Source organism: Physeter macrocephalus, chromosome 20 (assembly GCF_002837175.3).
Source record: "Physeter macrocephalus isolate SW-GA chromosome 20, ASM283717v5, whole genome shotgun sequence".
In the NCBI taxonomy this organism is placed as follows: Eukaryota; Metazoa; Chordata; class Mammalia; order Artiodactyla; family Physeteridae; genus Physeter; species Physeter macrocephalus.
The window spans coordinates 50,568,595-50,585,657 of NC_041233.1; the positions used below are offsets into that span (position 1 = coordinate 50,568,595).

General features: G+C 38.2%; 1 protein-coding gene across 1 annotated transcript in view; it reads left to right on the plus strand.

Moving 5' to 3' along the window:
- Window positions 1-12,052, plus strand: part of MARCHF5 (membrane associated ring-CH-type finger 5) — a 55,118-nt gene extending 43,066 nt beyond the window's left edge. The window contains exons 3-6 of the mRNA XM_007108708.4: window positions 2,862-2,992; window positions 10,022-10,205; window positions 10,330-10,496; window positions 11,278-12,052. Of these exons, the coding sequence (XP_007108770.1) occupies window positions 2,862-2,992; window positions 10,022-10,205; window positions 10,330-10,496; window positions 11,278-11,394 (599 nt within the window). The 3' untranslated portion in view covers window positions 11,395-12,052. The remainder of the gene's footprint in view (window positions 1-2,861; window positions 2,993-10,021; window positions 10,206-10,329; window positions 10,497-11,277) is intronic.
- The last annotated feature ends 5,011 nt before the right edge of the window (window positions 12,053-17,063 follow it).

Below are 17,063 nucleotides of genomic sequence, written 5' to 3' on the forward strand. Positions count from 1 at the left end.
TCTCCTAATACATTCTGATTCTGACTGGGTAGAAAATAGTCTCATAACTTGGGCTTCATACAGAATAATGAAAAAGGAAGACCTAGAGATTTTCATATCATAGTTTTTCATAAGTACCTCAGTAGAGAGTTAACCAAATTTTTGAAAATCAAAGGAATTGGGATTTGTCAATAAGCAAAATAAAAAGGTTACTTTCGCTTTGGAGCTCATATTCTAGTTCAGGAGCCAACAAACTTTTTTTCTGTAAAAAAAAAAAAAAAATATATATATATATATATATATATAGTAAATACAGTTGACCCTTGAACAGTGCAAGCTTGGAGGGGGGAAGAGGTGCCAACCCTCTGTGCAGTCAAAAACCCACATATAACTTATAGTCGGCCCTCCGTATCCACAGCTCCTCTGTATCCCTCCATATCCATGGATTCAACCAACCAGAGGATTGTGTAGAACTGTAGTATTTACTATTGAAAAAAATCCTAGTGTAAGTGGATCCATGTAGTTCAAACCCGTGTTGTTCAAGGGTCAGCTAACTTTGCATGTAGCCATATTTCTCGAAAACTTTATTTACAATAACAGTGAGGTGGATTCGGCCCATGGGCCATAGTTTTTCAACCCTTATTGTAGTAGGTGGAAACAATAAGTAAATTAGAGTATGTTAGGTGGTAAGTGCTTTAGGAAAAAGAAAAATAGAGCAGAGTCATCAAATAGGGAGTATGATGAAGTTGACAGGTTGGGCCTCACTGAGGTCAAGAAAAAGAGGAGGAACCAGCAAAGGAGACTGAAAAGTTAGTGACTGGTGATATGGAAAGAAAACCAAGAGATGGTGATGTCCTGGAGATGCAATGATTATTGGGAAGAAGAAGGGAACATCTATCAGATACTGGTGGTAGGCCAAATAAGAGGAAGGCTGAGATTAGACCATTGGATTTAGCTATGTGTGGGTTGTTAGTGACCTTGATGAGCAATTTTGGTGGAGTGGATTCAAGAGAGAATTGGAGAGAGAGTGAAAACAGAAGTCTTCTGAGTGATTTTGTTGTAAAGGGAACAAAGAAATGGAGCAGTGGGAAAAGAAGGATCAAGAGAAGGGGTTTCTTTTTTTTTTTTTAAGATTGAATAAATAATGACATGTTTGATGAAAATAATCCAATAAAGGGTAGAGGGAAATGATGTAGGAGGGTAGAAGTGAATTGCTAGAGCTGTGTCTTTGAGTTGGTGAGGGGATGGGATCTGGTGTATAAGTGGGGATTGACTTCAGATACGTGTGATGTTGGTAGGTGGAAACATGCTGTAAAGAGTCTGTAGTTGTTGTTTTGTGGCTTCAATTTTCTGATTAAAGAACTATCGATAGAGAATATGAAAGCTGAAGTTTTGAGGTTTTATATATACCTATTGGCTTTAACTTTTAGTACCAGCATTTCAGGGATCTTTGGTGACTTACTAAAATGCTTTTTATTGTGCCTTCTGAGAGGGTTATAAACTTAAACCTGCAAATTTGTGTATTTTAAGGATTAAACCCTACATTATGAGATTAAATAATGATACATGTAATGTGTGGCACAGCGCCTGCTATCATGTAGAATGTAGAGTCAGTATACATTGAACTAGGCTTACTTTATCTCTTTGGTCCCAAAAGATACTTTGTCATAGTTTTAAATGTTATGTAAGTTAGATTTTGACAATAGTAAGTTTATATGCTAAATTTAAATCATTGGTCCCTTTGACATATCTCCTAGTGTTCTTCCTTCTTCACAGTATGGTCTGTCTTTATACAGTGACTAGTAATATTACTGGCTCCATCAATCAGGGCTCCATCAATCAGGGCTCCATAGATGGATGCTTGTTCTTTTAATGATTTTATCGTCATATTGCTATTTGAATTTCTTTGTACAATGAAAATAAATTGGTTTTGTGTACAGCATCCTCCTATAGATTGTAAGCCCCCAGAGGTAGGTAATACCTCTTATACATTTCTAAGAAAATGTCCTAAGTAATAGTTTGTACGTAGAGGGCATTCAACAAATATGATGATTACTAACTAAGACAAGGTTGCATGTTCCTTTAGTTCAACTTAGATATTCAGTTCTTTAGGCCTTGCTCTAATTCAGGTCTAAGACTTTTCCACTATTCTGGAAAATTCTGGAGCTAAATTATATCGGGCTTAATTGCAATTATTATAATTCCTCCTAGTATAGTTATTCCAAATAACTACCAGAGGAGATAATAACCAAATTTCACTTTGTAAGCACATAATAATAGAAGCATAATTGGCATATACAGCTGTTGGAATACCGTAAAAACTGGCATGATCATTAAAAGTAGTTTGTTAGAGACTAGTACTCAACTAAATATAGTATATTGGATATCAAAGTAAGATAGGTTGACTTTGTGTAACTACAAAAAAATAGCCTAGGTTACCTTCACACACTATCAAGGAAGTAATAAGTGAAGTCAAAAAGTGATAGTCTTACCAAGTACTATAGAATCTAATTGTGGCCAGGAACTGTTTGTGAAGAGCAAGTTGAAATGGCCATGTCATTCTGCAGTAGCCAGTGTCATTAAGAGAATTAAGAGAACTATTTTCCTTTATAAGAAGCAGCTGTGTTTAAGGCTTTACTCTTAGGTTTACTGATAAAGATAAAAATTTGAAGAGGCTATTTCCTAAGATTTAGGAAGTAAAACTCAGCTATTCATGCAAATGACTGAGAAATTCTAAATCTGTTCAAATCTAGGTTCCCATTACATTTATAAGTTATTTCTAAAGCATCAGGGCATCCAACTTCATAAAAATATTTTAGATCTGGTCTTTTTTTTTTTTTTAGTCTGTCTTGTGTTGAAACTTTGTTTTCTTTATATTATAGGTCCAGTTGTTTACGTCTTGGATCTTGCAGATAGACTGATCTCAAAAGCCTGTCCATTTGCTGCAGCAGGAATAATGGTTGGCTCTATCTATTGGACAGCTGTGACTTATGGAGCGGTGACAGTGATGCAGGTTCACTATTTTATTCTATTTGATGATGTTACTTTTGACATGAAGATCAAACAGATTAAACAGATTTTTGTTAGGAGTTTTTAAAATTATTATTTGAACAAGTGATAACATTCTCATGGCTTAAAAATAAGAAAATATATAAAAGCTCTCTAGGGGAAAGTCTTCTTACTCCTGTCCTTCATTTGCCCAGGTTCCCCTCTCCTCAGTTAGCCAGATACATTCTTCCAGACTTTCTTTGTGCATATGCAAGATAAAATAAATATGTTCTCCCACACACATTATAGTTTTCCCCCCCAAAAGGAAATGTATTAGAGCTGAACCCCCCTTTTTCCAAAAAGAATGAATTTTAGAGATCTTTTCACAAAGTATGGAGAAATCTGCATAGCATTCTTTGTATAGAATTTCAAGTTTACTAACCAGTCTCTTATTGATTAGACAGTTAGTTACTTCTAGTTTTTTGCTATTATGAAACAATGCTACAGTTAGGAACTGTTGATGAAAATTAGAATGACTTAAATTTCAAGATTTAGTCCCAGGCCCTTGACTCTTCTCTCTGTATACCTCTTCTTTGAAGATTTCCAGCCATCTTAACCGTGCGTTTTGTGTTCAGGTCTACGTCTTTCACCCTAATCTTTTCCCAAAATCAGTCCTATAAGAACAGCATGGCCCTTCTCCTTAAATGACCTTTTATGACTTCACACTGAATATTATTGAAATCAAACGTGTCTTTTCCTCAATTTGAAACCTAAATTTATTCTCTGTTATAATTTCTCTATATCTTTGATTCCTACAATTATTTTCCCATCTACTCGATATATAGCCTACATTCTTAGGATTACCTTTAACTCTTTCTGCTTCATAGCACTATATCCAGTCCACTAAGTCCTAGCAATTTCCATCAAGATGTGTCTTAACATCTGTGGCTTCCTTTCCACAATCTTTAATACCTGACTTACTGTCTTTCTCCCATCATACCTGGATGGCTAAAGGAGCCTCTTGATTGTTTTCTTTAACTTCATTCTTTTCTGTCAATCCATCCTTACAAATGAATCTTCCTAAAATAATACCTTTCAATGTTTTACTTCAAAGCTTAACGTCTCCTCTAACTTAAGTGATCATTTTCCAAAGCAGCACCTACATTGGTTAAATGTTTCTTTTTTTAAAATAATAAATTTATTTATTTTTGGCTGCGTTGGGTCTTTGTTGCTGCATGCAGGCTTTCTCTAGTTGTGCTGGGCGGGGGCTACTCTTCGTTGTGGTGCGCGGGCTTCTCATAGCAGTGGCTTCTCTTGTGGCTGAGCATGGGCTCTAGGTGCGCGGGCTTCAGTAGTTGTGGCACGTGGGCTCAGCAGTTGTGGCTCGCAGGCTCTGTAGTTGTGGCTTGCGGGCTCTAGAGCGCAGGCTCGGTAGTTGTGGCACACGGGCTTAGTTGTTCCGCAGCATGTGGGATCCTCCCAGACCAGGGCTAGAACCTGAGTCTCCTGTGTTGGCAGGCGGATTCTTAACCACTGCGCCACCAGGGAGGCCCAGTTAAATGTTTCATAACTAACTCAGTAATAGTTAACACACTGGCTTGTAGGTGATATAACTTGCCTTTCTTTAATATAAATTAAAGAGTACATGAAAGAAAAAGGGATCAAAGGGATTATATGTAATATTCTAGAAGTTGCACATAACCTATCTATGCGAGGTCCATAGTGAGCCACCATTCTGGTTGCTCCATTAATAATCATGGTGAGACAGAATATTGCAATGCTTCTTTATAAAATGTTGATGACACCCCAGAAATCTAGATGTAGTCACTGGAATGAATCACAAATCATTTGTCATAGGTTAGTGGATAAAGATTGAGAATCACTGACTTGAAAAAGATTCCATTTCCTTAACCTGGTTTGTTATGCAGTGTTCTCCACAATCTTAACTTCATTCTACTTTGAGGCCTATGGGGCTGTCTCCTACAACCCATCCTTAACGTTATTTAGTTTTTTTACCTCTGTCCTTTGGCTTATGTCACCCTCCCTGCCTAATACCTGTCCTTTCAGTCCTTTCTCTCCGAATTTAATTTTTTTTTTTTTTTTTTTTTTTTTGCGGAACGCGGGCCTTTCACCGTTGTGGCCTCTCCCGTTGCACAGCACAGGCTCCGGACGTGCAGGCCGAGCAGCCATGGCTCACGGGCCCGGCCGCTCCGCGGCACGTGGGATCATCCCAGACTGGGGCACGAACCCGTGTCCCCTGCATGGCAGGCGGACTCTCAACCACTGCGCCACCAGGGAAGCCCTCTCTCCGAATTTAAACCGTCCTTCCAGGCTTAGTTCAGCTACTTTCCCTCCATGAAACTTATCAGGCAACTCCTGCCCAGTGTGATTTCTTCTTCCTCTGCATTCATGACATTTTTATTCCTCAAATGGCAGCCAATCCTATGTTGACCAAGTGCTATTTCTTATATAGATTACCTAAGTTATTTAACTTTTGCTGTATTCAGGCCTTACTCTTCCTATTAGCAGGTAATTTCCTTGAGAAAGTAGAGACTATCTTATCCGTAGGTGTTCCCTGTATAGCATATACACAGATGTTAACTTTAAAAGGCTTTCATAATAGATTTTTTTAATATGACCAATTCTATCAGGTAGTAACAGGTTTGTTTAACTGATTATATGTTCTCTAATAATTTGTTAAGCTCCAGTAATGAGTTTTAGTATATCTTTAGATCAGGGAAGTTCAGGACCATTCACTAGGACTGACAAAGACCTGAAAACTTAGAGATTATACATTGTTTAATGTACAAATACATTATACAAAAGTATATTTTTGCAGATGGGGAAACTAAGGCCCTCTGAGATTGAGTGATTTCTCTTTAAGACCTAATTGACCATAAGAAATGGGATGGCTCTTTTTGAAAAGATTTTAGGCTAGCACAGTCTTAAAAGAATTCTCATAATTAATGAGACACTTCAACAACAGGAGCCAATTAAGGAAAGACTACATTAACAGTATTTTAATTCAGTAAAAGTGAAAGATCATTTGAAGTTATGAAAAAAATAAGTCTTGAGCTGACCCTTGAAGAGAATGATTTGGATTGGCAGAGAGGAGGAAATGATATGAGCAAGGAGACAAAAATAAACATGTTAATGGTGACAGTAAAGAAGGTTAATGGTGACAGAAAACTAAAACGATGATAATGCATATATATATTATGTGTTACCATTTAGATATAACCTTCACATGTACTGTCTCACTTGAAAAGATTCTTTTTTTTAGCCCAGAAATGGGAGCGATTAGCTGTGACAGTGGATAGCTCCTGTTGTGTGATTTAAGAGTATTTGGAAGACTTTTATCTTTCTGAATATTTGATAGCAGTCGTGCCCCCTACTCCATCAGCAGAATTTAGGATTTTCTTTTTAACACTTAACTATTTTTTTTCCTTTTGTTCTCTGACTACTCTGAAGTTCAGGTAAATCAGATCACTGGTTTTTTCCCATTTATTTCTTCATGAACCAGTCTTAGGTTCAATCCCTGTTCGTTGTAAAGAACTTGAATGGCCCCTTTGATTTAAATTTCTGTTGAAAAGACAACGTGATAGTTAACTTTTTCTTCCCCTAGCACCTGGCTGAACACCTTTCAAGCACTGATGCATATAATTCTTGTAACAATAGTGTGACATAGATACTATCAATTATTCCTAGTTTACAGGTTCAGAGAGCTTACATGTCCAGTACCAGTACCACCTTCCAGCAAGGAAGAAGCATTAGGACTCCTGTCCCTAATCTAGGGCTTCTGAAATGAAAGCTGGTCCCAGAGGCAGCTGGAGCATTGTATCCGGGAACAGTGGAACACTAACACCCGGCCCATCTCTGCTTCTGCCTCTGCTGTAAAGCAGCCCCCACGCGCATTGTCCCTTCTTAATTGCGTTGCATTTAATTACCCTGAATTCTAAAGAAATCTTTTAGTTCATCACTGTTTCATCCTCCCGTTTAAAAGTAGGGTTCTATAGGCAGTGCTTTAAAAGATCAAACCTTAATTAAAACTAACTGTTAGCTTTTTAACATTGATGAACCGCAGGCCTAGCTGACTATGGAGATTTAGCTTTTAGCTCTTAAGCAGAAAAACAAACATACCTTTCTCTAAACCTGTAATTCCATAGGCCTTGATTTTGTACATGGATAAAAAATTCTTAGAGAAGACATTCTATAGTTCCTGAATCTAACCTCAAAATTTAAGTCTTGAAAATTATCTCATTTTCAGTTTTAGGGCATAACATCAGAATATACATGATCCTACACAAGGTTTGCTGGTTTTATATTGACCAAAGTTAAATCAGCCCCATTGATTAACTCAGCTTTCATTTATTACCCTTGAGTCTGACTGTAGCGGCACGTAGTATGACACTACAGGTGTTACAATGTCTTAGTTCCTTAACATTTATATTTGCACACTTGTTTGATTTGATTGCCTCTTACCTCCAAAAGACGTCTATTTAGCTCACCTTTTAATTCCCAGCACCTAGGCCTGTGTCTGGCACATAATCAGTATTCAGTTGAATGAATGCATGCAGGTATGCATGTAATGGTCAGCCTCAGCTTAAGCACAAAGCATGGCTCTTGATCACAGGTGAGGAAAATGGGCTTTTGCTCACTGTTTGCCCTATTTTCTTTTTTATTTCCTCATTCTTAGACACCTGGTTGGAAAGTTTTTACTGCTACCCATGAGGAATAAATTTTCCTTTACTATAGTCCATACCTGAATATTCACTTTGCTTTATATTTTTAAACCCTAAATTCTAAAAAGAAAACATAACCCAACAAAGGAATTTTTCAAATTTCTGAATTTATTTGCTAACACTTTGGGAGTATTTAAATCACATTTAGTTTTAACTTTAAAGTGATCATAATATTGAAAATAATAAAATGATATAAAAAATAGAGTGTCATGTGACAAGCATTATAGGTAAAGAGAGTTTCTGGGTTAATCCACTTTTGCCACCAATGTGGGATATGTGTTTATGAAATATGGTGAACCAGACTATTTCACTTTAGGGCAGCTCAAAACACCCACCCTTCACATGCAAGATATGAGGTTGTTAATTTCTACCTGGAAACACAGAAGAATATCAGATACTGATACCATGGGTTTTGACCATTTGGAAGAGGCTAGTCCCCTGTTCTTTAATGTTACATCTTGGTTAGATAAATTAACCATGCACAAAAGTCTAGGCTATATCCTCAGCTGAAATTTTAAAAGCACCCAGGGCTTCCCTGGTGGCGCAGTGGTTGAGAGTCCGCCTGCCGATGCAGGGGACACGGGTTCGTGCCCCTGTCCGGGAAGATCCCACATGCCGCGGAGCAGGTGGGCCCGTGAGCCATGGCCGCTGAGCCTGCGCGTCCGGAGCCTGTACTCCACAGCGGGAGAGGCCGCAGCGGTGAGAAAAGCACCCATTTTGATCCTCTCCACATGCTTTTTTTTTTTTTTTTTTTCTTTTGTTGGCCGTGCCACACAGCATGGCATGTGGGCTGTTAGTTCCCTGACCAGGGATTGAACCCGTGCTCCCTGCATTGGAAGTGCAGAGTTTAACCACTGGACTGCCAGGGAAGTCCCTCCACATAATTTTATAAACTATTTCTACCTGGATCAAGTCTGTTGTCTAAAATTTCAATTTGCTGTGACCATTGTCAGCTTCCTTATTTCACATCTCCTTGAAGTCCACCTAAAAAAATCTGCTATAATAGCTGACATAAAGCGCATCTCATTTTTGAAAAAAAAAATCCCATTTACTTTTTCATGAGTTTGCTTTCCTGAGTAGATCTTGTCCCTGGAGCTTTTAGTCTTCCCTACCTTCTTTTCTCCCTTCCCTCCTTGCCTTTCCTTCCTTTCTTTTCCCTCGTCCCTCTCAGAGATATAGACAAAGATATAGATTGTCTATATCAACAATCCTTTCTTCATAGTTTAATCCTCCAGTGTGTACAGAAAAACTATATAGAAACCTTTATAGTATTCTCTTAATATCAAGCTGTGATACCTGGATGGGCTAAAACCCCAAGATTCTGAAATAGTCTCCCCTGTCATAACTGCCAAGAATAATCCCTCAGAGAAATATATTTAATTTGCCAGCATTTGAGACTTTTGGCTAAAGGGAGGTCATTTGAGACCGGTGAAAGAATTTTTAGGGAAATTTTCTAGTTAAAAGTAAGATGCTCAACAACAAAATGGCCATGTTGAGAGACATGTAAGACCAAGATTTGATCAGCAAGTGAAAAGAATTTTGCCAGGAGGGGAAGTATGGAGATTCACAAATGCAAATTAATCATGTCCTTCTTGCCCTCTCAGATCTAAACCAACTGAGAAATAACCCCAAGACCCAGATGAGAGGGGAAGGATTGTTTTAGCTTTGTTACCCCATACATAGGCACCCTTGGGTTCCTGGATTAGAAAAAGTGACTGGAACCTGTAACCAAAACTGGACCTCCTATTGCATTCCCTCAAATCTAGACCTTGGAATTGCATTTTAGGAGAGTTAGGTCTGTAGAGCAGGCATTTAGCCAGCGAGAGAAATCACACTCAATCCCAGACACCACTGAGCAGGGAGAAAGCCAAAGAGAAATGAGATTTCAGACCATCTCCTGAAGGCCGGTCCTGCCTCTTGGCTGGGGCTTACCTCCTAGTAGGAAGAGCAGGAAAACAGTTGCTCTTCTGGAAGACACATGAGACCTAAAATTATAGCCCAGTCTAACCAAATTAAATAGAGGAATGGAAGCAAGAACCAGAAGTCCCCTCCCCTCTATTGAAATGTAATCATGTGTAATCAAAGCTTTTATTCCAATGTAATATGAAACAGCTTGGGAGCTTTTCTTTTTCCTTGAATGAGAGACATTTCTTATAAATAAATCAGGATTGATAGCTTTCCAGCTATTTTTTAAACTTTTTATTTCTGTCTTCTTTTGAAATTTAGCATTTCCTCTAAAATGAATTGCACTCAAGCATTCAACCCTTCATTAGATAAGGAAATGATTGGAGCAAATGCTATCTGTTTCACAGGTTGTAGGCCATAAAGAAGGTCTGGATGTTATGGAGAGAGCTGATCCTTTATTCCTGTTAATTGGACTTCCTACTATTCCTGTCATGCTGATATTAGGCAAGATGATTCGCTGGGAGGACTATGTGCTTAGACTATGGCGCAAATACTCAAATAAACTACAAATTTTGAACAGTATATTCCCAGGTAAGGCCCTGAATTGTGGTGGTAATGAACATACCAAATTAATCTTGTAGACGAATCCTAGCATGCGAAGATATTTTAGGTATTCTGAGTTATTAGCACTAATACCCTACATTTTTTTCTCTAGGGATTGGTTGTCCTGTTCCTCGAATTCCAGCTGAGGCTAACCCTTTAGCAGATCATGTCTCTGCAACCCGAATTTTGTGTGGAGCCCTTGTTTTTCCTACTATTGCAACAATAGTTGGTAAACTAATGTTCAGTAGTGTTAACTCTAATTTACAAAGGACAATCTTGGTAAGGTGGCTTTAATGTTACTTTTTTCAAGTGACTATGCAAAAGAGAAAGAACTGTATATTTGTTTTAAAAAAAAAGAAGAAGAAGAATGGGACTATATAAATATTTATACTATGGCTCCTGTGCCTTAAGTCTCTGTTTGATCCCTGCTGTCATCCAATAGCAATAAAAAGAGGAGGATCCACTGCAGTAGTTCTGGTCTTCTGGAACTATGCTGTGGGAGTTCTCTCCTGGGATATGCGTCAATCATTACTCCCCAAAGATAGTGTTGAAAAGTTTCTGCTCTAGGGTCAGACTGCCCAGTTCAAATCCTATCACAGACATTGCCTTGCTGAGAAACCTAAATAAAATTTCTTGATTTCTCTATGCTTATAGAATGGAAATAGTAATGGTAGCTACCTCAGGATTATTGTGAGGGTTAAATGAGATAATTCATTTGAAGTGCTAGCACATAGTAAGCCCTTATGTTGTTTGATGTAATTATTATTGTTCCCACTTCTCCCATCTGGTAGCAGCCTGCATATAATGCCTGGGCATTCTCTCTACTATATGAGAATGGATTTAGAGCTAAGTGGAAGGCAGATTACTCAGAGAGGATAAAGGCTTTCTGACCTCTAATGTCTATTCCTATCTTACCCCCTAGTAAAAAAAGAGAACAATTTCATTTGCAGTCATCTGAATTAGCAACAATGCCTGTGTCGTTTGTGATTTAAGTAACATGATTTTTATTATGTTCCTCTAAATCTGCATTATAAAAAGCTAATTTTTCTCTTTTTTTTAGGGTGGAATTGCTTTTGTTGCCATTAAAGGGGCATTCAAGGTTTACTTCAAACAGCAGCAATATTTACGTCAGGCACACCGCAAAATTCTAAATTATCCAGAGCAAGAAGAAGCATAAAACTGTGACTTCTCGTTGTTCTGCAGTCCTCTCATTCTTATGAGTCTGTTGTGTTGTTTTGATTCCATCATTAATGCACAGTAGTGGAGACTTGCGATAAGCTGCTGCTCTCATATTTTTAAGAAGTAAAATAAAGCACTTAGGGAAGGGGAAACCCTCTCAGTAATCACGGAACCTAAGGATGTGATTTGTTTTCATTGTTTTGTATGTACTTCTTTTATGGCCGTCATCTGAACCATTATCTTAGCATGGTGAACTTGAGTTTTGTTCATATTTTCTTCAGACAGAAATGTAAAGATCAAACTGTGCAAATATTTAAAAATGCACATGCTGTTTTATTCAAAGGTGTCTTTTGTACATGTTCATGTTCAGTGTTTTCTTAGAATCAGCAACTCAATGAAGGTACTATGAGGATTTTTCTCACTGGCATAATTTGATTACAAGTTAAACAGGAGTATATGTTAATATTAGGAAATGTAAATTAGTTATACATAATTAACAAACCAAAAATGTATGTAAACATTCAAATGATTATCTGAACAAATGCAATTTTGTTGTGTTTTTCTTAACCCATGTGATGTCCTCCAAAATGTGTAGGGTAAAAATTCACAGGGCTTCCAGATCACTTTTTCACTATTAAATTTTATTTATATAATGTTGACATCTCATAGTTCATATTGTAATTTTGACTCATGCAGTCTTAATTACTCTGTGTGTTTGTGTGTGTGTGTGTGTGTGAGAGAGAGAGAGAGAGAGAGAGAGAGAGAGAGAGGAGAGAGAGAGAGAGGCAGAGACAGAGACAGCGACATTAGGTCCTTCCATCACCAGAGAGTAAGGTTTTTAAATTCGTGTTTCTAGGAATTAGAACTGCCAGTTTATAGTAGTTTGAGCACAGAGAACGATTTGCAAAAAATGAATAAAGTTATTTTCCTCTCCTTTCTCATCGATTCAGTTATTTTCAGGTGTTTGTTGATCACCTCCTACTTCCCCAGGCACTATGCAAAGTGCTGTGGGGATACAGTGGTGAACAAGACAGACTTGGTTCCTGCTTTTATGTAGTTTACAGTCTAGTTTCAACAGGTAGAAAACCAGCAGTGAGTAAACCAAGGTGAGGCCTTGAGCTCTTTGTTTTTATACCAGTCAGTGAGGAAATAATTATGAAAACAAGTCTTGAGTCAATATTAAGGTCATTGTTTTTGTCAAATTATTATAAGAAAAAAACCAATACTAATATTTTTAAATTTAAATTGCTTGTCATACTGAGGAGGCTGGCACCTTAATAGTCACTGTTTAACTAGTTTTATATTCATTTTTCAAAAGCAATTATTTATTTTAAGCTGTTCAGTAGTGACCCTTTTAATGTTCAGCGATCTGGTCTTGGAGTTATTTTCATCAATTAGTATTAAGTTTTTTAAAGATAGTTCCAAAAACCCTATTTATTTTCTTGTTCACAGTATCTAATGCATGACAATATGAATGTTCCCCCTTACTGATAAGTGGCCACTTCTCTTTAGGATTGTAGCAAGTATAGATTGAGCTATGTTAGATTACAGTAGTATATGTTAACTTCAGAAATTTAAGACTGGTACCTTTCTATAGTATGAATGTCTTAATTTTGAGTTATAACATGAAATTTATGTGAATGGCTATTGAACATTCAAAGTTGTAATTACTTGGGGAGGAAGGGAATATTTGACAGTGAGCCTTATATTAAGATCACTGCTACAGTTCTGAAGGGGAAATATAAAACTATGATTATATATAAAAATAACAGATTATATAGCTGTGCTTATAAAATATATTGGCTTTCTTAAATTTTCAATATGAAAAGACATACTGGATATTTCCTGCATAATTTTGTTATATAGAACAGCTTTTAGCAGCCTTTACTAAAGTTACACAAGCACACAGTTCCCCGTTTATTACTTTATGCCCAAAATGGGGGAATAACTGCTTGGATTTGTTTGGCATCAGGGCTTGTGAGGGCCAGAGAAACAACTCTAATCCTTTAGGGGCAGGGAGAAGGAGTTTTGAGGGCTGTGGGGAGGGAACTGCAAGTGCCTGGGGACCAGAGTAGCCTCAGCCCTGGAATTGAACACATTTAAATCTAAAGAGCCTTAGCTCAAGAAGTACCAGGTACCAGCCTCTTCAGAAAGTGTCCTGCACCACCCTGAATCAACAAAAGCATGGGCTGACTAAAGTTGGGTGGACCTAGGTTCAGATCCTAATTCTGCTTTTAATAACTGTATGTATGACTTTCATCGAGTGACAACTTGCTCTCAGCTACAGTTTTCTTCATCTCTGAAATACAAGTAATATTCAGAAGACTGTTTCTAGGATTAACTGAGAAATTAAAGAAACAGAGAGAGGCACTTTAGCTAAGCTCAAAATAGCCTATACAGAGCAGTAGTGTCTTAATTGCTGAACACTAGGGAAAGGGAGGCAGTAAAAGAGAAACATTAGGGGACAGATTAAAAGGGATGCTCTAGACTTTTGGGATGGGCAGGTATATTTGTGTTTTCCAGTTTATTTTCACGTTGCTTTACTGTGTTATTTCTATAAACTTTAATGTTTTAAACCTCTTTTATAAAATTCAATGACAACTAGTAGAATTCTCTTCTTTGCAGAATTTAACTTATCTCCAAAGTGTCAGAAACTATTGTTCATCATTACATGATTATCAGATGACTGTGAAGAATATAAAATTAAACTGAGTGACTTAGTTAGTCACTGCCTTGCTAACTGTGCTGTAATTTTTTTAAACGTCTTGTTTTTAACATAGACTATCTCAACACTGGCTGGATTAGGTTAAATAAAGAATTTTTATGTTCTCTAGGTGTACTTTGTCTGTTGAACAACTTCCAAAACATAATTTGTTTATTCTGTACCTACGTAATTCTTTTTAAATCATAGTAATTGAGATACTAGTGACATTTTCTCTTAGTACAAGTAATCTGAATTTTTTAAGAACTGTAAAGAAATTTGTCTTAATTTCATAAGCAGGCGAGCCTAAATTCCAAGTGTTCTCATTTTTAAAATGAATCCCCCCTCACCTACCCTCATAGCCACTTGGACTATGATTAGACAAGATCTGTGGGTGGTCTCATGCCACAGGTATCAGAGTATACTCAGGTGGGTTGGGAACACAGAAGAAGTTGCTTCCTCCATGATACTAAGAACTTTAGTTTCTGAAGCAGATTAGAATCTTCCAGAATGAGTACAGCAAATAAAGACCTTTCCATCCATGGGGATAGTATTGTGTCTAAATCATTTCACTGTCACCGGCTGAGAGACAGACTAGCAGAGAAACAGCCATAGAGTCAGTCCTGGATGCATATTCTAGCTGATGTTTAATTGGTTGTAGGGCAAGTTACTTTACCTTTCAGATAGACCCTCAACTTCCTCATCAATAAGAAGAAGATTATAAAACCAATCTCCTGGGCTTCCCTGGTGGCGCAGTGGTTGAGAGACCGCCTGCCGATGCAGGGGACACGGGCTCATGCCCCGGTCCGGGAAGATCCCACATGCCGCGGAGCGGCTAGGCCCGTGAGCCATGGCCACTGAGCCTGCGCATCCGGAGCCTGTGTTCTGCAACAGGAGAGGCCACAACGGTGAGAGGCCCAAGTACCGCAAAAAAAAAAAAAAAAAAAAAAAATCTCCTGGGTTATTGTGAGGATTAAGTGAGGTAACATGCTGGGACAGTTGATATACAGAGAAACTAAATATATCTGTGCCAACTTGGAGGTTTGTTTGCCCATAACCTTTCTTTGGTCCCGTGGGATCTCAAGTTTGCTACTTCTCTGCTACCTACCACCCACACACCCTCTAATGGGTATAGTGATGAAATGTCTTGTTTAATTTCCTTCCTGGAACAAAGATCCTAAGCAAAGGGAAGAGAGGAAGGGTTTTCAGCTCAGTGTAGAAGACTTGGGCAAGTAACAGAGGCTCGGCTGTTCTGGTCAAGGCCATGTGGATTTATCTTACTGCTAACAGCCTTCCAAGGTTACTGTAGGCCAACAACGTATCCTACTTTACCAGATGTTTGTTGAGCACCTGTATGAGCCAAGCACTGTGCTAATAAATCCTTTGGTAGATGGGAAATAAACCTGCTTTGAGATGTTTAGAGTCTTCAAAGTACACAACAGATCTTACTTAGTCTTATTATGATATTACCCCCCAAGAATGTAAGATCCATAAGGGTGTGGGGGGGTTTTGTTTTACTTTTGTTTATTCCACAAATTAACAGCATTCATGGGCTGCTGTTGAATACTTTGAAATCTTAGAAGATGTGCCCTCCTTAAATAGAGACTGTCTCTAAAATTAGCAAGAAACAATCTGTAACAGGAACTGAGAGGTAATACGTTCATGACCTTTTAATAATTCACATCGAGCAACGTATTTATTCTTATGTATCGGTGTATTTACCAATTCAGATAATTGTACACCAAAAATAAGAAACGTAAAGTGCACGACTGGGACTTCCCTGGTGGTCTAGTGGTTAAGACTCCACGCTCCCAATGCAGGAGGTCCGGGTTCGGTCCCTGGTCAGGGAACTAGATCCTGCGTGCCGCAACTAAAAAGAGGTCCCACGTGCCACAAGGAAGATCTTGCACGAGGCAACGGAGATCCCTTGTGCTGTAACTAAGACACGGCGCAGCCAAATTAATTAATTAAAAGTGCACAATCTTTAAGTATAAATCTTGATAAATTTTTGCCTTGCAGTGTCACTCCAGTGCCCTCTGTTGTTCCAAAGGAAAACGGTTTACAGAATCCAGTTCCATATCACAAAGTTGGGCAAGGAAGAGTGAATTTAGAGCTGAGAGACAATAATTTGGCACAAGTAAGTAATGCCCTTCTTTGTGGCCTTTCCTAGTCGATCTCTGACCCCCCCACTCCACCCACCCCACAGGGAAATATAATCTTGACCTCTTTTCAGTTAATAACTTAGAAAGTGTTTGGCCACAGTCATTTAATTCTGATGTACTTGATTCACAGAAAGGGCCTAAGTGATTAAATACCATATCATCCAGGATGATAAATGGGCCATTTTTGTATATTATGGTTTGGGGTGTAAACTGGTATGGAGGGCAATTAGTATCTTTCTAAATTACAAATGCGTGTACCCATTGACTCAGCAGTTCGAATTCTAGGAATTTTTCTTAAAATATATTTGCACTATATATTCCTTGCAACAATATATGTAATAACAAGAAATTTGAATCAACCTAAATGTCTGTCAGTAGGGAATTGGTTAAATAAATTATGGTATATCCATAATGAATACTATATAGCTCTAAAAAAAAAACAATGAAAGAGCTGTTTACATAATGATATGAAAATATTTCTAACGAATATTGTTTAAAAAAATCAAGGGACTTCCCTGGTGGTGCAGTGGTTAAGAATCCATCTGCCAATGCAGGGGACATGGGTTCGAGCCCTGGTCCAGGGAGATCCCACATGCCTCGGAGCAACTAAGCCCGTGTGCCACAACTACTGAAGCCCGCGCACCTAGTGCCCGCGCTCTGCAACATGAGAAGCCACCGCAATAAGAAGCCCATGCACCGCAACAAAGAGTAGCCCCTGCTCTCCACAAATAGAGAAAGCCTGCGCGCAGCAATGAAGACCAACACAGCCAAAAAAAAAAAAAGTGTACAATCAGTGATTTATAC